The sequence below is a fragment of the Achroia grisella genome, unplaced genomic scaffold (genome assembly GCF_030625045.1).
Source record: "Achroia grisella isolate CSIRO2021 unplaced genomic scaffold, CSIRO_AGI_Agris_v1 utg474, whole genome shotgun sequence".
In the NCBI taxonomy this organism is placed as follows: Eukaryota; Metazoa; Arthropoda; class Insecta; order Lepidoptera; family Pyralidae; genus Achroia; species Achroia grisella.
This window is the reverse complement of record NW_026712878.1, coordinates 214,919-238,303: the sequence shown is the minus strand read 5'-3', so window position 1 is coordinate 238,303 and position 23,385 is coordinate 214,919. Positions and strand designations below refer to the sequence as shown.

Sequence of the window (23,385 nt, the reverse complement as noted above, 5' to 3'; positions counted from 1 at the left end):
CTAATTTTGTGTTTAGTTCAAGAAGTCATCACTCCTGTATTAGGTAGTGATGCAAAGCCTACATATGCCAATATTATTTTATAGAGAATTAAAACATCATAAGTGTACTAATAACGAATTTATAATTTAATCAATAATTTACAAATGCGCCAAGTCATTCTTATATTTATTACATAAATGTTCTCTATGTTCAAAATATCCCAAATACAGATTTAAAATGTGTTTTAAGATTTTTTGTAAAACAAAACAATATTTCGTAATTCAAAAGTTCAAAAGAATTAAATTGTAAACAAATAAAAAAATAACACATTAATACGTAATATACTTAACTATTTCACAATAATTTGTATTAAAAAATCTAATAGTTTATTGAGAGTCATCTACACTTAAACTTACGTATACAATAATTTAATTACGATACTAATATGTATATACATAGCTTTTTTACATTCATCAACAGCGGTAGTAGTACTTTAAATCAGATCTGTGAAAATGTATTGTTTTTAATATTATATTAAATTAATACCATTAATTATGAGTATTGTAAATATTATATGCATGAAACGTTTAGCACTAATGAAAGTATGTTAAAGTAATGTTTTTTCTGTAATATTATAGAATAAAGAAAAAAAATATGGTGCAAACTAAGAAAAATAAAAAAGACCGTGTTTTACAATAATGAAAGTTTACTCAAACTCTATTGTCCGGAAGTGTGCTTTCCATGAATGCCTATATTATACTTATGAAGTAATATTACCTATATTTGCAGGTATTTGCTAAGTTGTAGGTGTAGAAATTATTAAAGAATTATATTGTATGTAAGAAATGGCCTGGCAATTTATATTACTTTATGACACGTGTGTGATGATATACAAAAAACGTTTCTATAATATCGTATAACATTATTAAATTTCCAATGTGGTTAAAGGGCTGCCATATGGAAATATTAAAAAAATACTATAATAAATCAATAAAATGTCTACTAATTTTCACTTCCTTATTCATAAAATCTCAATCGTTAAATAAGTATTTATTTTATTTTAGTTATATAAAACATTGTCCAGTTTTATCTAGCAAGTTTTTGAATTTGAGAGAGAGTGACAAAACACACGAGTATTCGATTTTAAGAACAAGGGATAGGTGATACTATACAAAAATGGAAAGAAACATATATAATTAGTTTTATGTTACATTTTTATACATAAATACCCGAATAGGTATTTTGATTTCTGGCCACTAATAAAACATTAGTAGTATACTGATGATTGACACATATTTTCAACACTAGTTCAAACTGTTATCATACTAGCGAGCATTTTATTGATTTTTCATTTACTTTACTTAATTATATAAGAAATTGCACTTATTGTTTCAAAATTGTAAAAAGCACTATGTACTGTACTAAATTAGCTACACAGAACTTATCAGGATATTATACATTATTAACTATAATTATATTTTATTTTATACAGTCACTGATCTCTATTAAAACAAATCACTTGAACTAGAACATTTCTTTTAGTAAAAACAATATTTTGAATCAAGAATAGTAATTATTTATACACACCATTATTCGCTTTATCCTTTTTTAAATGTTTCTATAAATAAAATTTATTTAACAGCCTGCTTTTTATTCATTTAATCATTATAATGAGTTTATAATCATTTCACTAGTTATAAATTTGAATTTCGATAACTGACGGGATCAACCCGTGTTCCAGCTAGGATGAAGCCGGTTGTTCAGGGGTTTCACGCGTCCCCGCGTGTTCCAGTCGTCAATGGGGTTGTAACGAGTTCAATATGTTCATGTTTATAGCGTGTTGATGACTCGGGGGGCCTCCTAAGAAGCTCAACTGTGGTCTAGTGGCCGCTGCCATAGCGGCGAAGAGAGGGGGCGCGCCTCCACCACCGAAGAGGGCAAAGGACGGAGGCAATAGAGGTCTGGCCGATAATCGCAGTTTCTCGATCTCGGCTTCTTGCAAACGTTTCGCTTTCGCGCGTCTGTTTTGAAACCATATTTTAACCTGAAAATAAGAATTGAGTTGTTTATACAAATAACAATGGTTTGAAATTATAAAATCCAAAAGTCTTCAACTACCTTGTTTAATTATCTAGAGACATGAGTTTTACTTGCTTATATAGCCTCTCAAGGTAACAAATAGAAATTATTTTAAATTAATGATTATCGTTTGTACATCACAGTACATAAAAAGAGGTAGGATTTCAATAATTTATATTGATTATTAATATTTTTGTAAATCAGTGGAACGAGTCATGAGTAACTCTCTAGTCTTCTCCATACGAGCTCATGGAGAAAATAGTAAGCAAATGAAAGCGAATTTGAGAATAACAAATCTCACCTAAAGGTATAGGTATAAATAATATCGTAGTATATTGCGTCGTTGTCAGTGCCGTGATCACAGAGGCGATTTACATTTCTATATAGGTATTATTATTACATATTTATGCTAGTGTAGTAGGGTCATTGGGCTCCCTAAAATATGGTCGAGCGCAGTGATGGCTGGTTCATCCGTCATACTCGTGAACGAATGTTGCTTGTAGGGACAGATCTTACTTATCAGTACGACTGATTTAATTCTGCTTTAATCTTATTGTGTATATAAATTATTAAAACTGATTTAAACTTATTAGTGTATTGATATTTGACCCTAATAAATTAGTGCTAGATGGTAGTTTGTATTCACACGTTTCGACTTGTAAAATGTCAACTTACAAGAATTATTTAAAAGAGGAGACACAAGTTTTTTACTCGTTCTTCTTGTGATGAGACAGCTTTGCGAATGAGCGGTAGATTAAAAAAATTGTTATGACTATTCAAAAGTGCTTAAATTAACTTTATTTGAAATAAGGATTTCATATTCTATTATATTTGTAATATGGGCCATTAGTAGCCTAAAATCAATAAAAAAGTAGACCGTCATTTCATGTGCGACAGGACAAGATTCTTACCTGTGTTTCAGTTAACCTCAGCGAGGAGGAAAATTCAGCCCTTTCTGCTATGCTCAGGTACTGTTTGTCCCTGAACTTCTTCTCAAGGGCGAGGAGTTGCTGCGTGGTGAACGGTGTCCGTGGTTTCCTGTTGGGCTTGTGCTTTCGGAGTTGGCATCGTACCACTGGTGGACCGCTTGGAGCTCCCGCTGAGGAGAAACATACTATTTAATTTTGACATTTCCATAACAAAAATAGACTAGGGTGACATTGATAGGTTGTGATATCGTACAACATACTATAATATTATCTCTTTTGTACATATGTCTCGTATAATCGTAAAATCACGGAAAGTGAAAATTGTCTGAGTGTTGTTTTTACACAGTAAGGCCTCAGGAATAGCAACGCGCTAGCGTTGCTATTCCTGTGAGTGCCTCGTGAGCTACGTATTCATTTTGTTATGACCGTAATATTCTCTATATCTATTGGCGACGGTTACCACTTGCTATCCACCATCATATACTACTTGATATTTGGTATTTCAGTTACATAAAAAAAGACTGACAATAGATATGTGGACCTCGTAGTGTGTGGTAATATTCAAATCTTTAGGCGACAGTTACTAAGTTATCAGTAAGGTTTACTATTCTAAACAAAAGCCTACTTAAAAGATGTAGTAACATCGTCACGGTAACCACGAATTTCACAAAACTCTATCGAAAGGTAAATCTCCCTTAATTAAATAACTAAAACAATATTACATGTATATAATAATATGATGACGGAGGAATATGAAACTTCGCACACTTAGAGTTTATATAAAGAAGAAGTGTAGAATGCTAATATTTTTCTTTAATTATAAATTAATTCAATAAGAAGACATCACATACACACTGCCATGTTTTTGACACACACACACACACGAATATATACTCTTTTCAATAAGAAGAATTGATTATATTTGTCTATACTCTTACTGAATGTAATATTAATTATGGTCACACACAATTTCGACCACTGCCCTCTAGTTTATATTAGATATATGTATAATATGAAATGATATTTACAATTAGCACCAAATTTGAATGAAAGATATGAAGTTTGGAACATTTTAACGAAGGGCCGCTTCGTTCATTTAAAAGTAAAAATAGTTGTTATGAGTTATTGGTACAAGTCAGAAAGTCCATAACGTTTATACGATATAACCAGATATTGATATTACTAGTTTACTTTATGACATTGTCACAGGCAGCTTTAGTTCAACAACTTTGTCACATACATAAATGGTAACGTGTTGTGTGAGTGGATGACTAAAGTAGGCCAAATAAGTGACTGATTTTTGCATGTAACTGAATAGATATCAAATTATTTTTTTGAAAGGTAAATATAGAACTACACTTAAATATTAATTTAATACATAGCTGCGAAATAAGTCGTCGATAAAGTTAGCAATACTCGTAACTATGTTGTCTATGAGATGCGATCTCTATTTGAATCTGTCGAAACTCAATTTGCTAATTATATTATTCAGAATTTTTATAAAGAATAAATCTGTCATTTCTAGTATTTTTATTTTATAAATACTAAAAGTAAGAGAAGATATCCTCTGGTTTTCAAAACAAGTGAGAGGATAGAGAATTTAGAAAACAAATGAGAGGATCAACAATTTTTTGTACTTTTATAATCTTTATATACACAGAATTCACCTTGACTATGTATAATAATGTTTTTTAAATAATCGGGAAATAAGTTGAAGACAGTCTGTAAAGGTAAAATAGCAATAACAGATAATCTTTGTGCAAAAGCAATTAAAACAAACACAGAGCAACAAACAGAGCCCGTACGTTACTATTTTTTAATTTATGGTTCTGTATATCTGGAGCTTTCTGAACTACCTACTATACTATACTATACTATATAGACTAATCTGAATTTTTGGCTTAGTATGTAATTTGATGGCTAATTTTATGCCTTAGTAATGAAATACGCACCTAATTGGTTCTGTTTAGTTAACTATTTACTCCTCGTATTAGCCTGTTCAGGTAAAACTGTGCTACATGTTAGACAGCGAAGAAGCTCCTGAGGAGCCCAGTTTCACTCTTATAAACTGATAAAAATTACTGTCTTTTAATCAAGTATAAAAATTAAAAAGAATATTTCTTCATTTAGCTATTCATGTTTTAAATGTAATTTTTGCACCATTATCAAGTTAATTATTTAATTCAAACAATCATCTTTACACTCTACTATTTTATGATCGTCCCAGATTCTTCATTATAAGTTCGCATTACGATATTTTTCAGCGAACGGTCATCAGCTATACCGGCGAAATCGTTTAAAATAGGTACCAACTACTATACAATAAAAAATCGCGACAGTGCATGCTAGGCTACTAGCAGTGGATCCTTTGTAGAATATTGAAAATAAACCGTGGTTTAATTTAGGATTGATACAATATTTATTGATGAACCACCACTATCAGTTCTTATTTTATTCCTCCGTAATGTGGAGCAACGCTTATAAATCTATCAAATTATAAATTCGTAAACAAGCCATGTGTACACTAAATATTCTTTCATAAAATTAATTTATACATATTATACACGTATTACAGAAGTCAATAAATATGTTTGAAACTCTTTATGTTTGACTGTGTGTTTGTTTATAGATTTGAATGGGTTTAATTTAACGCATTCTTGCAAGCTAACATTGTTTCATTGTAATCGGTTCACAAACAAAAAGTTACAAGCTATTTTTATTCCAAATACTATGGATATAAGTTTAAATGGTTAAGTATGGGTGCTAGCTCAAATATAATTATTTGATATTTTTTTGTAAATAGAAATATCTTTATTGTGAATCATAAATTATGTTAATATGTTTTAAATATCTCTCTAATGCATTATAAAGCACCTTTCAAAACCAAATTAAACAATCGCATTAGGTAATTTATCAAACGGAAGTCAAACAATGGCTTACCAAGTCTATACAATTATTATGCAGTCGATGTTTTAATATTCAAATGTATTAAATCGATTTAACATTGAATATCAATCCGGCTAATGACACCGCATTCGGGTTTAATTAATGTTGTTAGGGAACAAAAGATACTATAACTATAGGTATTACATGTAGATATTACAATTACGGTTTGTGTTATGCAATCAAACGAACAGTCTCCTGTGCACTATTAGATACGATACGTCCGTAAAAATAAATATATATCTGTTTGTTACTCATCATCCTTAAATAGATGGATATTTGGTAAATAAATAGAACATTTTCTAGGTTAACATATAAGTTTCCTCTGTTGCCTTTTATTAGACTGAGATGGACCTCTGGTTGAGTGACTTAAGAAAGAGATAAAGAGCTAGTCAGAAAATAATTATATTTATATCTATTGTTTGTTTTTTAAATATACATTTATAAGCAAGTGAATTGTAAGAAGCAGTTAGGTATGCATAAGTTTGTATAGAATAAACTATTATAGAAAAAATGTAGAGTCAGGCAAGAGAATAGGTAATTAATTATATGTTAGCAGGCATGATATTGAAGATTGGCATGTAGATTGATTAAGTTATCAATTGACAATTGATTAGGTATTTACATATTAATTTTTCAATTCAATTCAATTTCCTGAAGGAATAATGTTTGAATTCGATGAATATTTGGCGGTCCGTCTTTTAATTCTCAACTTTAATTTATATGTAAAACATATAAATAATTAAGGAAGTAAAAGTTATAACAATAATCAAGACAATTTCTTTATATATATATATATATATATATACATATATAGAAAGAAATTAATTAAAAATGGCACCCGCACCCGCCTGAAGAATCATGAGGAATGCTAAATTCGTATTTCTCTCTCAAAAGTATATTGAATACAATAGTTCATAATATAAATAAAATAAAAGTATAACTAATTGCTGTCTATAAGTGAAAAATATACGAGGAAATAAATATAAGGGAACTTTATCAATATAGTATAGGTAGATAATACAAAACAATTACTGATGTTTGTCTGTTTTTTTATGTGTTTATGTGCGCTAGTCTCAGAAACGGCATAACTTATTTGAATGTGGTTTACAATCAAAAATATTATACGATTCTTAAGTCGAGGGCTAGTGTAAAATATTTTCGAAACAATACACTACTGTAGATTCTATAAAAGGCTTCAAACAAATCAATGCACTGGACTATATTAAATCTAAAAAGGCAAACTCTTATCTGCACTAGAGCCTATCTTTATGCAGACCAGTGATAAAATACAACAATTTCAATGGTACCCACCTGTGGACACATCAATGCGCGCTACTGAACGCTAATGAAGATATAATATCCATCTCGATGCGTATTTATTTTCCCGCGCGCGCCACGCTGGACGCCATTTTGTGTGCGATGACAGACCATAGAGCATTTCATGTAATGGCGGCCAATTAAGCGGGTCGTTTCGATTACTTAATAGGATTTAGTTGTCAATGTCGCGATTTAATTGGATTGTTGTATTCTCTGCTGTTATTCGAATAAATTACGTTGTATTTTTTTGCACTTGTTAACTGAACTATTTGCAAATTTCAATAATACTTAGGTATATGTACTTCAATAATTAACTTTCATATTCATTGTTTTTGGTAAATAACAAAATATAATGGAATATAGACCTACAATAAATAAGGTATGGTAACATAAAAACTTTTTTTATTTTAAAAAAACGAAACAATTAAAATTATCTATGATATTAACAAGTTGTTTTCGACCAACCATACTAAGAATGATTATGTTAAAAAAATCTAAGTAAGTAACATTAACAAGATTAGATTTACCGCATCAAACTACACGCACGTTCGTGGATTCGTGCAATTACAGATATGTTCTCATTACACTCGCAAATTAGATACTTACATACGAATGCGAATGATCAATTAACAAGAAAATGCGATCTCAAACCATTTTCCGGTAAATAGCTACAGTCGATGGTAGGTACAGCCAGCATAGAAAATAGCTAACAGAATCGAATACTTCGTATTAATAATGTATTTATGTTTACAAATAACTCACTGTTTCCGTTAGTTAGTAACATGAAAACGATTTAACCGATTTCTTACATATTTTTCATTGTTTTTTATAATACGAATATAATATAATTAGACGAATATGATATAATATAATATAATTAGAAGGTTCTGATGAAAAGAAAAATGAGAGACATTGAGCATGCAATTTTTATGTACTTTTAGAAAATTGCATGCACAATGTCTGTCATTTTTCTTAGATGTAAACTATATAGCTTTATGTCGATTAGCGGGATTTTTACTAAAGTATACCGCCAGATTATATATTTGTCATTAAATACGCATGACACAAAAATAAAAACGAATAATTTAAGTATGCAAGGATCCTATTTAATTTGTTAGCATCCTAGTTACGTTGACTGTACACTGTTGTTTCAACAACAGTTTTTACCCCAGTCTATTCTTATAAATTCTACTAAGAAAACCGACCAACGGGTTTGCATACGATTATCTACGATTTATCGAGAAATGTTTTTATCGCCATATTGTCATATAAGGATATTTTACTCGTGAACAGATCTACATCCACAATTAACTCTTTTTTTAAAGAATTTACAAGAAGAATCGGTTTCTTCAAATATGGCACGTGAATGTAAAAAAGAGAGTAAGGTACATGTAGAAAAGTTGTTCATGAGAACAACGGTGGTGGGAGCAGCTGTGAGGTTAATGTTTACAGTATTGCACTTCTTACTTGTCATTACAAACCATATATAAATGTTCTCCAATAATATTCAGATAGGTACATATGTACTTTTGTTAAATTTTTTACACATTATTAAAATAGTTAATTTAGACTTACCTACCAAGTAAGTTAAAAAAATAGTAAATAAAGATAGTCACATATTTCGACGTTCCGATTAGGTTGTACTATCCGAAGTCACAAGCTGATAAATCTATTTGAATATTAAAAAATATATTGATAGTAGTTAGCTTAAAACATGTTGTTGCCATAATTGTGTTTGCCAAAATTCTTCTCATCTATCGACCTGACCAGAACTGGATACCAGTTTTTATTTATACCTAAGATTGGTATAACAAGTTTACGGGCCTCAAATTTCAGCTGTCTTCACGTGCGGAGTGCACGTGGCCTGGATATATTCATGACCTATACAACTATAAATAAGATAAAGTACTAAGAGAGTACAAATATAGCAATATATTTTTTATAAATAATTTGTATCTAATTATACTAAATGTACGTAAAACTAATAATGTTATTATTATTTATAAATAATATATTGCTATATTGGTACTTTATCAGCAAAGAGTTAATTTGAATTGCATAGGTACTGGTTTTAATTCAAGAAGTCAACAGCTAATCACTAAAATATGTGAATAAAACATCAAAGAGTCGCAATGGGACGGCGAAGAATTAAATTGTTCATTCAGTATTATTTTATAATTTATAACATTATTATTGTTTGTTAATCATCGGTTCACAGTCTGTGGCTGGCTTCTTTACGACTTGCATGTTATGAACGAAATTAAGACATAAAAAATATTCTCAGAAATATCGGTCGGTATCATTCGGATCCGAATGAGTGTTGAAGATTCCTTGGCGAAAATTTCGATAATAACTACCTAGACATTTGTAGAGAATGTATGTATTTATTTTAAGACTAGCTGTGCCCGCAATTTTGTGCGTGAGTTATTTTTTAAGTCAATACAGTTATTTTAATGCTTGCGAGTCTTATTATAGTATAAAAGATGGATAATAATACAAATGGGTATATAAAAATGGATAATAATTTTGATTTTCAACAAAAGTTACTCTACATCTTAATGTTAAGCTTACGACTCTATCATGAAATAAGTTATGAAATTTAAAGTAAAAGTATCCCTAACGGAAATTAAAGATAGAACACGTTTCTAAAACCAAGATGGCGGTGTTCGATCGTTTTATTTACCGCTAAATTAGGTCTCGCCGTTTCAATGGCCGTCAACAGGGAGAGACTCGCTTGGCTAAGCGCTCGATCCGACTTACAATTTCACAATTTGTCCGAGCGCGCTTTTTGCGCTTTTCAGTAATTGGCGTTCACCTGCGCAAGTTGGCAACATAGCGAGCCAAATACGGCAACTTGCTCTCCGCGGACATTTCGCTTTTTAGGTGTATCTGACAAATGTGTAATTATTTATTTAATATCGTCCGCGCACCACACCAATTTGGGCACAATTCGCATGCCACTGTTAATGCTTTTCGGTTGGCATCCCTGAGTGTCGGCCATTAATGTTTCCCTGCTAGTAATGAATTCGGTAATAACGGTCATATTGGGTGAAATGTTGGTTTTTACGGTCTATTATAATCCATTACAGTTTTTAATGAGGATCTGTTACAGGCGTTGGGTGAACGGTAAAATTATATGATGTCAACGTAGCTACACATAAAGTGGAATAATAATAAAGGAAATCCACTTCATTTTCAGATCACGTCCTCTATTTTGTGCAAACCTTTCGCCATTTTACGTAACCTGTACTGATCTTCATTAATTAAGAGAATTTGCAAAAGGAGAACATAAACTGAAAAGAACCCAATTCATTACCTACTTCAAATTACGGGTATGGACTGCAGTTTTTATATACTTATGTGTATTATAGATAGAGCTGCTACATAAATCTAAATATTACATTTGCAGGTCATAATTAACGGCGTTCCTACCTAGTACCAATTAGGAGAAGGGATTTTGTACAGGCATGTACTGTACGATTACCATACCATGCCATCGTGATGAATGAAGGGTCTCAAGTAAGACGCATACAAGGAATCCATGGACTGTTCTTTAATAATATTTAATTTCAGCAGTGGAAAATTAATATCTGAGGTGATCAAACTGTAAAAAAAAGATCAAAATGTATCTGAATATATTTTTTTATACGTAACACTATCAGGTGCAAATTCTGTGGTATGGCTTTGTATATTAGTTTACTGTTAATTTTTATATTTTTGTTGCTTAATAAATCTAATAACTTAGATATCTATTAGGTACATAAACGTTCACGTCAAAATACTTGTTCAGAAAGTGTAAGTTACCAGGAAACACATTTTGCCTTGGTAATTTTTATTTCCAGAATACGATAAAAATTAAGACCCCGAATTCATATCATTGCTAATAATTTCATAATGTAAATTAGAATTTTACAATTTAGGTCGTAATTTTAATAGCATACATTATATTAGTGTCTAATATTTGTGATGTGTAATATAATAAATGTTATTCTATTCTATACTCATCTACTAGTAACCGTATTGCACAAGGAAATCTAATCAACATTTTTACCGAATTCCTATGTTTAAATGATTACAAAAAGTGTAAGAAGTATTTTTTTCCGTAACTAGCCAAATACTTAAATGGCTATAATTAAAATATCATACATAATTACGTGTATAACCGCTATTTCAAGTGAACTGATATCTCATGTTCCCACGATAGAGCCGATTAGCCACTAGATATCGTTCGCACAGATATCTAAGATATGTTGCCAGTTATAATTATCTTAATTATTGAGAATGGTTTGCACGGACATTAGATTAATTTAGATAATAGAAAACCACATGTGTGTTGTACTTTCACGCGCTAACTACTACTAATCTTTTGTGTATTCTTTTTATTATCTCATATTATTACGTAATTTATTTTAAATTAGTAAGTAAGGTTTTTCTTATGGCATCTTCCCCAAATATTACAGTGATTTTTACTGTTATTTTTAAACGAAAAGTTTATGATTTTGTTGGTATTATATTAATTATAATGTAATTGTTTAGTCCTGTTGTTTGTTGGATCAATAGTAGGTATTACTAATTATTTATTAATGTCTATAATAAAATACAATATATAATGTTTACTCGCATACGTAATAAAAACCGTAAAATGCTTTCATTAAATATTTTTTATGAAAGCAGTTTACGAATCTCTCGAATCGAAAGTCCATGGAGTCCATGGAGTTATTTCGGATTTATATAATATTGTATGTAAGATTTAAAAAAATAATTGAGTATCTAGTGTTGTACATAAACAAATATTCTTAAAAGAATACATTTAATTTTAATAATGATGTACCTGTTAAAGTAGTAGGTAATGATATTTATTACTAAATGTTGTGTTGTGTTAAAACAGGTGTTGGGCAAATGTAAATAAAATTTAGTAACGTAAAGATAAATTTTATTTTAGATTAACACAGGAAAATCTTTATCTAAATTCACTCAGGATATGGCTGTGAGGTAGATATTATTTATCTCAATTATATGTAGGTACTAGTAGTTAATGCAAATAAAACCCAAGGCATTTTAATTAGTAGTTTTATTCCAATTATATTTAGATGTGTGCAAATCGCTAAGCGTTAAAAAGACATCTTAGTCTTTTAGAGCGGCAACGCGTGAGAGCCTCATCATGCTTCTTATCTTGTAATTTAATGAGTTCGTTGTATACAATGTAAATCTGAACTTACCTGCAAGTAAATTAGTAAATATTAGGAGTATGGTATTATGGTGATTTTATCATTATTTATATATAGCTGTGCTTGCCAATTTGTCCAAGTGGCAACTTAATAATTGCGATAAAATAAGTTTAGAAAACAACTACTAGACCATTATTATTATTAATTTAATAATAATGTTCTAGATTAATTATTTTTTAGTTGTTGTTTCTATATTAGCGTTTTCTTTATTTGGAAACTAATGCCTGATCAACGTTATCTACTCAGTTATATATTATAAATAACAATTCACTCAGCGTCATCTACTCTTGAGTTAAGTTAAGTTAATGGGTGGATACTAGTGCTCTGATAGACAGTTACGTATGTAAATATATACATAATATACCATACTTACATAGAATAGACAAAAAAATTTTTGTCCAAAAACAACAATGGATTCGTATAATAAATAAAAAAATGGCTTAGAAAAGAGTTTAACCAATCCTGGAAACAGTAAAGTGGGCAGTTAATATTCATTGTCGATGTGATGATAGCAACATCTCATATGAAATACCTAATAAAATAATATTAGACATGCCTAAGCGATTCCATGACTAATCGACTGTTGCATGCAGGTTTTTTTCTGCATACATAAAAATCTTGCATAACAAAATCCTACAATTATTTATATAAATATTCGAAAATGTTACTTTTACAACAAAACCAGGCTATTATAATTTACATTATTATCGCTTCTCAAATATAAATCACAATTCTTATTGAATGATTACAAACATACCCATGACCAAACGTTAAATGGGCGTAAGGCTGAACAGAAAGCAACGAATACGTAAGTAGTAATGGGAACAAGTAATTCGAGAATGACAGTTTATTATTTTATATGATACTAAGTCATAATTAGTACCTTTGTATATAGTAGGTACATGAACAGCCATCCATGTATTACTACTTCGGAGGACTAAAATGTCATGCTGATGTAGGTGATACAGAAGTATCTGTTATATTTTATTATCAAAAATATTATTTCCATTTTAGATGAGTTGAAGTCAACTATGAGCATAAATGGAGAAAAGTGGCGCATGATAGAAACCAATGAAAGTCGCTGGAGGAGGCCTATGCTAAAAGGCACACTGAAATTAGAGATCTATTGTAAAAATATATATTTTAGTTAAAAAATCATAAATTTCAGAATTAAGGGCTTTATTATTATTATTCCTTTCAAATAGACCACGAACGCCATCTATTTCCAATTGTAGTAGTTGACTAGTATCATCATAATGTACATGGGTAAATAATAAATTAGAAGTCTGTCTTACTGTTGCTAACATTGTGTTTTATTCTCAACACTCATTAAAAGATTTAATACATCAGTAAAAACCCAAAAAAATCTATAGTAGTAAAAAGTATATTTGGTATTATTGTAAGTCTATATCCTTTTAATTCACTATTTCTTTCATATTATACGAATAATATTTACAGTCATACCGTAACATCTGATCAAATGCAATAAGCAGTCGATAGCACTCTTCTGTTTCATTGGTTGCCTTCAATCAAATAATTGGCACAAATCGACACGCTGTACTCGCTTAAACCGATTTGATCCGTTATCGATTAAATATACAATCGTCTTTTACACGTGATTATTAAAGTGGGATTGCGTAGAAAATAACGCGAATTACATTTTTTAATTTATAACACTAATAATGAGGTTATTTCTTGCAAATATATGTACAAGATGGCGACTCCACTTTTAATTACATAATTATTGAGAGATTTAATAATTTCTTCCAACTGTTAGAGGCATTAGCATTACTACTACCAGCTATGCCACGCTGGGTTGGGTTCAATGGAAGAGATCTCTTTTGGATATAAGTCTACCTTTGCTCACATCATTTCTAATTGGTATTGTTAGTGTGCCTAAAAGTGCAATAAGGAATATGTTATAGTATTTTTGTTAAGGAATATCTTTGTTTCGATGAGTTGTATGGAAAGTAGCTTACTCGTATACTAAGTTCTAATCATTAAATTATTGAGGTTGGAGATGAGAATTTGGTTCTTAGGAGATTAGATTCTTAGGCAATGTTATACTGAGATTATGGGATATGGAAAGCAACTTGACCTAGTCGTTCACCGTAGTGAGTTCAAATTTAATAACTTTGTGTCATTTTATATGATGGCTCTTGTTTTAATTGTATGAGGTTTTTTCTAGTTCTTCAGAGACAGTAATAAAAGTAATAAAAATAAACTAAACTGAATCGGAGTGATAGTATTCATAAATTAAAATGATTAATTTTCCTTAAGAAATTGGAAAATATTAAACAAAAATTGAATTATAAAAACTCCAAATTAATCTAATGTCAGTCAGATTAATTTAGTGTGAAATATTAAAAGAATATTTCCAAATATCCACTTTATTTTTTTGGTAAACTTCGTCCAGTATTGGGAGTTCTACTTAGCTCTTCAGTTTGATATACCTTTACAAAAAAGCCTGCAAAATATTTAGTATTATTACAATTTAACATTTCAAACAGACAATGTAGATATGCAATCAGAAAATAAATATGTAGCTAATATTTGATTAACATAAAATTAAATTTATATATGTTTTTGTTACAAGAAGGTAATTAAAATTTTCTTAGTTCTAATTAAGGTGTAAATTTTTTGTAATAAATATTTCACCTAACATATAAAATGGAAATCGTATTTACACTAGTAAATATTTAATTACTTAGCGGTATGTGTAACGTAAAAAGTAATCAAGTAATGACATTATTATACAGATATATATAAATTAAATACTGGGAGTAATATAATTTATTTTATTACTTGATTCCGGCTAGTATTTTTCTATATGCTGACACTGAAATCTATATTGTCATTCTACAATATTATACAAAGGTAGAGATGGTTCCTTGATTTTTTAAATTAATTATTTTCGATTTCTAGAAGTTAATATGCAGATTTTCTAAATTATTTTTTGGTTTGAAAGGGCATGCTACCCCAGGGTAATAGAAGACAATCCTTAAATGCTACAGGCGGGGTTTCGTTTGATCTTTCTAATTAAGTTGTAAAGGTATTTGCACCTGTGAATTATTACTTATAATAATAATGTAATAATAATATTTATTTCCACAAAAAAAACATTGATAGACGTATAAATTGTTAACGATTATTTTTTTTAACAGAAACCCAACAAAACAGTGTATTTATATCATATTCTGAGTGAAGATATACATAGACGTATTAGGTATATTATATACTACTATAGACAGTATTAATGTTATATTTCTATTTTTGGCACTTCCTTGCATGGAATCCATGAATAATCGTCTATTACAGGAATAGTAACAATATTATGAATTATTCTGCACACCAACAATATTAAAAAAAATAAAACCTTCACGACTGTAAACGATGATGAGACAGTCAGAGGAATAATCAACATCAATTATGGTATGGTAAAAGCACAAATATCAGAGTATCATATTTGAATACAATATGTTATATATGCGGCAAACCCATCTATCTCACACACACATGGCAATCGCCCGGGAACTCGCCCTACAAGAGCGAGGACTCGCGAAAAGAACCCAAGCAAATTTTAAACAACCAGTAAGTGCCTCGCAAAGATCTTCCGCCCGGAGCCTCGCAATGAGTAAGGCCGACGCTGGTTACTGCTTACCATCAGGCGGGTCGTCAGCTTGTTTGCTATTTAAATTACAAAAATATAGAGAGATATAAATACGATAATACATAATTGATGGGGGATCCTATTATTTTTTAAACCAGTCTTGTTATATTAATAATACATTAACGAGATTCACGTGTACACTAATTAATTTCTTTATTTAATCAACCTAAGACATAAAAACATTGAGTCGACAACCGAACACACTATTAGTTAATTATTTTGCATGATTAACGATGCGTCAGCGCCATCTAGTGTGCGTTTTATTAATGATCTTTCGTGTTGTATGCTTTAAATGCGGTTGCGAACATATGTTCACTTAATATTATTTGATATTGGATTACAAATACAAAAATTCTGACTGTCATCATTACGGGAGCGGTGTCATGGATATGGTTGTAACTGTGCAATACTCATTTTATTTAGATTTTTATGCTTTTTATATAAAAGTCAAATGGTATGGTAATTTGTTTACATAGGTATATAGGATACTTTCGGCCACGTATGGAAGTCATAATTTTTATCTTATCTACCCACCTACTTATATAGAAAATGTATATAATATTAAGTCTACATAAGTTGTAATTATAAAATATAATGTAGCAAATGTATATACCTACGTATATACATTTGCTATCGTTCTTCTATCCTGATTCTAATTTTCTTTACCAATTAAATTGTACATAACTTTTAAATAACCATGTTGACTTATACTACGCACTTATACTCAGCAACATACCTTCTTTTACATAAATAATAATATAATGTGGATATTTAGTTTAGAAAATGAAGTATTTGATAAGGAAACTTATAGAAATTCATAAATAAATGAACTAGAGAGTATATACTCGTAGTCTTTAAAGTATCGGAATTTCTGGATACTTTCAGAATATGTGTATCTATCTGAAACATAGTTTGCTAACAATAGGCTAAAACAGCAGAAATTAGAGTCCACCATGTATTATAGAGCCTTGGGCACTTTACCAACGTAACGACTGAAAAAAGTGGTTGCATGCATCTGTCGATATTATAATTTCATTAAATGCAGGTTTAATGATTTGCCATTTATAGATGAAGACTATAAATGCAGCTACATTACATGATTAGGTACTTGATTATTTTTAAGTTTATGAAAAACCTGGCGATGTCGCTTGTAACTCCTAGTTAGGAGTTATAGGCGACATCGCCACGTTTTTTTATATAAAAGATATTCTATGTCCATGTCTATACATGATATGAGTACCTTAAGTACGAGTCTTAATTACTTTCTTTTATTAATAATTGGAATGGCAAATATGCTGAGGGCATTACCACCTTATTACGATTACGATATTACCACCTGGTAAGTAACCGTCATTTGTACCTATACATCTGTATATGAATAGTGCTATGGTCATCACGTTTATATGTGACGTCCGCGTTAATAATAAACAACAACCCTGGACAATTCATACAGCACCATTTAGTTCGAAGCCAAGCAGTGCTTGTGTTTACCAAATCATATGCATCATTGCTAGTTCATGCTGTTCTAGTCGCCGTACCATACCAATACAAATGGACCAACAAGGCCGTCATATCTTGCTCTTTCTAAAGACTAAGATGTCATACCTCTTATGTAATTTGTAATAAGGATGCCTAGATTTGTATTCAGATGTAGAATGATATACGTTAACCTGTCATTCTGTTATTGTGGGCAAGTATTTTATGCCTATCTACGTACCAATTATTTCTATTTATACCATTTAACGTAGATTCAATAAATAAAAGCATAATATAAATTCAGTTGTTTCTGTGAAAAATGTAAAAACTAAATTTGAATACAAAGGATTTATTAACCTTTAACATTGTTACGAGGAATTGTCAATTGTCTATTTTAGTGATTTTTGGACTGATTACTGTTACAAATAAGTATAATTAATTAACTAACAATGACCCTATTGGTGTAACTTGGATATATACTCTTGTTTTTGTAATCAATGGAATATTTAAGTAGCAATGTTTAGGTGCCATTCCTAATCAATAAGTTTCAATCGTTCGACTCGATATTGTATTTATTGAATTTATTTATATTTTTTATTATATTATCGCAGTAGACTTACTTTTATATAGTCCAATGTATCAATTATCTAAGTATCTATTGCAACGGCGAAACAACTTGCTTTGTGAACTGTGTTTCAGTTGAAGTGATATGGTAGAGAAATTATTGAGGTAAGATACAATGGTCCTCTGCTCTGATATTGCGTATAGAGATTTGTAGTTATTTAACATTACTATTTCCTTTCATTATTTTACGGAATTTATTATTATTTTTTATTCTATTATCAAGATAGACTTGTGTAGTGACTGTATCAACTAAGTATTTCATCCTCATTCACCATTATTTCATATGCCAAGCAATATTGAAGCGATAATGAAATTCAGAGGAATAACACTATGTTTTTCTGCAATGATAACTTACCAGGAGCGGCATATGATAACTGATAAGATATGTTTGTGGTGTTTTCTTTTGTATATAATCGGTGAATTCCACATTCCATCAATTTAGCCGTCATTTTAATTTCTTAAACAATTTTGGGAATATTCAAGTAAGGAGACTATACAGATTAAAAGTAATATAAGAAGCAGGTATATATAAATGAAATTGTCATACTAACAGAATCAAGAAAACCTCTATTTACAATAATGTTAAATTATATAATTATATATATATAGTAGTATAAAAATATAATAGTAGCATAAAAAAAAATTGTAAACTTCCGTATCTTAGCTATGTTATCCAGAAGTTATTATATCTACTATATTTAATTTTTATATCTTATTAGCCTTAGATATATTTAAACATGGAATCTGATAAGAGTGCTTTAAAACAAAAGGTATATAGAACCGTAGACTTAATAGTGCTGATAACTAAGTAGGAATAATGGAGCACCTAAGATTATACCCTGAGGTACACCATTTGATGGCGATAGAATAATAAGACATATTATAGTATATCTTATTATTCTATTATTTACCTATTCCGGTTATGACCGGAACAGGTAAATCCTGTCATAAATTATCTTCGTGTAATTCTAACAGTTTATGCACAGATGTTAAGATTTCAGGTTGAAAATTTTTTATCCATAATATCCATTTTACATATTATTAATTTTACACTTATTATTATATTTCTGCTAATTTACACAAATATATTTTTTTAATGTAAGCTTATACATTTTGATATATTACTATAAAGTTTCATTAAAATACGTTTAGTATTTTTACATGAAAGAACATCAAAAAATTATCCAGACGTTGATACGGTCATCCATCGAATGAAACTTTCAAGTTAGTAGGATTAGTAGAACTTAATTAGTTAATTAGGTATATCCTTAATTATTTTGTTTAACATCATTTATACTGGTTATAATTAATTGAGACATGTAGTATTAAGAATAGGTATAGGTATTAATTGAAATATAGATTTATCCAAGTTCAACGTTATATATAATTAATATTAATTGACTTTTATACTTCATAGTTTGTCACTATACGCCGTTATTCATTTAATATTACTCAGTATACTAACTACTAATATGTTTATTGATTATTAATATTACCTAATATAGTTACCTAAATAAAATGACCTGCTTGTTTTGTATTGTGAATTGATTGATAATTGAAAGCATAAAAATAAAAATAATTTTAATTTTTATCTCAATATATCCTCAATTTTTATATATAGTATAAGTATAAGTAATGTATGTTTGTTAACTAGATACAACTTTTTAAATTAGGATAAAATATTAAAGTGGAAAGTACAGATACACTGTAGGTGTAGAAAACATCTAGACCGATAAAAACTATTATACGTATGATTTACAACAAAAAGTGAATCCAATCCAATCCCTGTTTACTTATATTCATATTTATTTAGTATATTACATAATTTTATTTAGTAAACGAAACCGCTTTCGGGTATCTCTGCACTCCCTAGGGAAAAAATAGTCCACTTAATATTTCATACAATTAAACTGTACATTCAGGATATATGCTTTAAAAAAATTGAAGCATATATTAACGAATACAAACATTAAAGTAGTAATTATACTAATTGTATTTTAATTGGCCAATTGCTGTGTGCCAATTTGTCTAATCGAAACAATATATGATATGAACATTTAAATTGCATAATTCTATTATTCAATAACATCATCTACGTAATTGTAAAACAAATGCTACGTGAAATTTTCTATAGTACATAAAAAATAATAATAGTCAAATACATTGTTATAATCGTGGTTATGTTTTCGACTGTTTTGAAAAACGAGATGGTTTTCCAATTGGATTCTGTAATCTTCAAAAATAGCAGACAAGCGTATGCAATTTGTTATCGGCTTATTGTTCTTTATTTTTTTGTTAATTATGGGTATTCTTTTTACACTTGAAATGTTTTACCTCAGCATTGGTCTCATAATGCCAATATCATTTCCATTTACGTAAATCTTCAAAAGTAGAGCAAAAGTTTAAATTTTACTTTCACTTAGCTACTATACTTAACTAATCAGTTTTTTATTATGTTGGAATTGATATTATAAATTTAATTGTTGTCCCAAAACTTTATACATGTGCTTCTTTATTGGTTTGTTCTGTCTGTCAGCTCTGTTAAAAAAAAGTGCTATTGACATTGAACCCGGAACGAATAAATCTGTCATTAATTTTGTGGTTAATTTTTTTTATATCTAAGTAGTTTTCTAGTGGTAATTAATTCTAAGGCTTAATTATCAATTTACTACGTAAGGTAGGTAATCCGGTATTAGTTATTTATGTCTAAATGCATATTGTAATGCAAATAGCATTGTTTGCAGAATGCTTTTGTTTTATGACAATCGAATTTTGTTATTTATTATCCTGGAGGTACTGAATTTAATAGGTCATTATTGTTCTGTAATAATACAAGTAATACCTATATATTAATATATAAGCTGTACGTTACACACATATATTACATACAAATAAATTTATTTTCCCAACTATTTATTAAGTACAATTAATTAATAAGTATAGGAACTGAACAGATTAATATTTGCAAGTGAACTTTTTGATGATTTTATGCCAGTGTATATATATGCTAGAGAATATTTCTTAACTGTCAAAAATTTATGTTTTTTTTCTTGTATGGCAATAATTAGATGTTTGTTTAAACAAACAACAAAGGTACAAAGACACATATATTATGTGTTTTGATTTAGGTTTTAATCACGTGTAATAAGACTATATTTAATATGAATATATTAGTATTATTAAATGAATTATCAGAGATACGTTATGGTTAGTCTATAGACTCTACATATTCACCAAACTTTATCACATTATATTTTGATCAAGTTTGATAAATATGTTTTTGTTAAAATAAACTTCTTTGTTTAATGCAATAACAATAACTGATCAATGCATATAAATGCGAGTATTACGCAGTCAATATAAATATATTTTTTATCAGTCTATTGCACTTAAAGGGACTGACAATCAGACATACAATAAATAATTTAAATTTAATATGTATTAATTCACCAGAACATCATGCCCCGGTAGAGATTTTAGAAAATATTTATCGTAAAAATAAAATGCATTTGGAATTTTATTATAGGTAGTTCTACACTATGACAAAATTTTATTACCTACTGTAATTTTACTTCTGTCATTTGTGATATACCTACAGTAGGCACCTCTGCTTTATTTAGAACTACATGGCGTTGTGTGATATGTTAATAAAGGTTATTTGTCTTATTGTTATTTAAATATTGTAGGTACATATATAGGTACTTACTATTAGGAGAGCCACCTCTAAACATAGGATTCGGCGCTATCCAAGGAAAAGCGCCGAATGGCCAGGTGTGCGGAGGCGCCGGCCCCTGGTAGAGCCGCGGCAACAGCGGCTGCGGGACCACCACGCCGCTCCTGCCTTCCATCTCGTCCCCATCGTGCGCCATCTCACGCTCGTCCCTCTCGTCCCCAGCATTAGATTCCACATCCTCAATATCCACGTCACTATCGTCCGTCTCCGGAGCCGCGTCGGTACTCTCCGCATCGTTACTATTCGCGTCCGTGATACTAGCATCCTTCGCCGGTGCATCAGTCTTTCCTCCTAGCAGTGAGTCAACGCTAAACGATATACGGCCTTTCCCGCCGTTTTCGGCGGCCTCGGCCCTGTCGCATTCGAGCGACGTCTTCATTTCATCTACTCGATGGCATTTCAAACCTTCACAAACGTCCCTCTATCTCTACCGACGGAATGCTCGACATCATCTTCCTAAATATCTACAAATCGATTTACCCATCAATGTAGGTAAACTGACTCACTAGTGTCGCTATCTAATCGATTTTAATTAGCTATCGATGCAAATAAGTCTATCGGTTAAAATTTGTTAGCATCCATCATATTTGATTGAGAAATTTACGTAGGTGTGCACATGAATACTAATTCAATTACACTGTTCACGTAAAGTGTACGGAACTAGTCAATGTAACACGAGTAGAGGCAGTCGATGCGAGTTAGCACAATTCGGCACACACACGAAATTTTCAAATTTGGAACCTCCCGTTTCCAATTTCAAAATGGTAGCATGCTGTCGTTTCGCGTTCTGCGAGTTGCGAATATGTTTGAGAACGCGCGCGTCCGCGTAACGTTTCGCGTGGAAGCGCGGTGAAAATCGCGCCAGTATTGGGGCGCAAACCGCGGCCGCGGACCGCCTCTCCTCTCGCCGATCGAGAGAGACGCAGCTACCGACCGAGGAATTTTAATAAGCGGCGCGGAGCGAACGGGACGACGATACAATCCGACATGTGTGTAAACGTGATATTGAGTAGGCGGGGTTCGTCGCGCTCAAATTAATAGTCTCCGCGGAGTACGCCTTATAAAATAATCTCGCGACTTTCTATTTCCGTTTTTCGTGCGAATAGATAAAGTCGGTATTTGGTTGATCGTCTCGCCTCTAAAGTAGCGTAATGGAATTGAGATTGCCGGATTGCAGTGGCTATTGTGCTGAATGAAAAAGGAGTAAATAGAGTGGTGCTGTAGGCGGGCGTAGAAGGGACTTTACGATTTAATTATTCGCGAATGCGGAGGCATTTTGTAGCGAGCTAATGTCTCATTGTCTCATTAATATATCTCGGGCGGGCCGGCCATGTTTGATTTGTTTATGACGGGGCCTGTAGGTGAGAGCATTTGTTCTAAATGGCTTGACAGTTGGCAGAGGT

General features: G+C 30.6%; 1 protein-coding gene across 2 annotated transcripts; it reads right to left on the bottom strand.

Annotated features, from left to right (window-relative positions):
- On the bottom strand, positions 1-22,876 carry LOC131845570 (homeobox protein MSH-C-like). 2 transcript variants are annotated; one of them, XM_059194650.1, is made up of 3 exons: positions 21,956-22,876; positions 2,971-3,173; positions 1-2,024 (listed from the first exon to the last, which is right to left on the bottom strand). In XM_059194650.1, exons 1-3 carry the CDS (start codon positions 22,359-22,361, stop codon positions 1,776-1,778), a joined length of 858 nt encoding a protein of 285 aa, XP_059050633.1. In that variant the 5' UTR covers positions 22,362-22,876; the 3' UTR covers positions 1-1,775. The 2 variants fall into 2 exon arrangements, with proteins under 2 accessions (XP_059050633.1, XP_059050634.1); XM_059194651.1 differs by having other exon boundaries at positions 2-2,024; positions 2,971-3,158; positions 21,956-22,874.
- Positions 22,877-23,385: the final 509 nt, after the last annotated feature.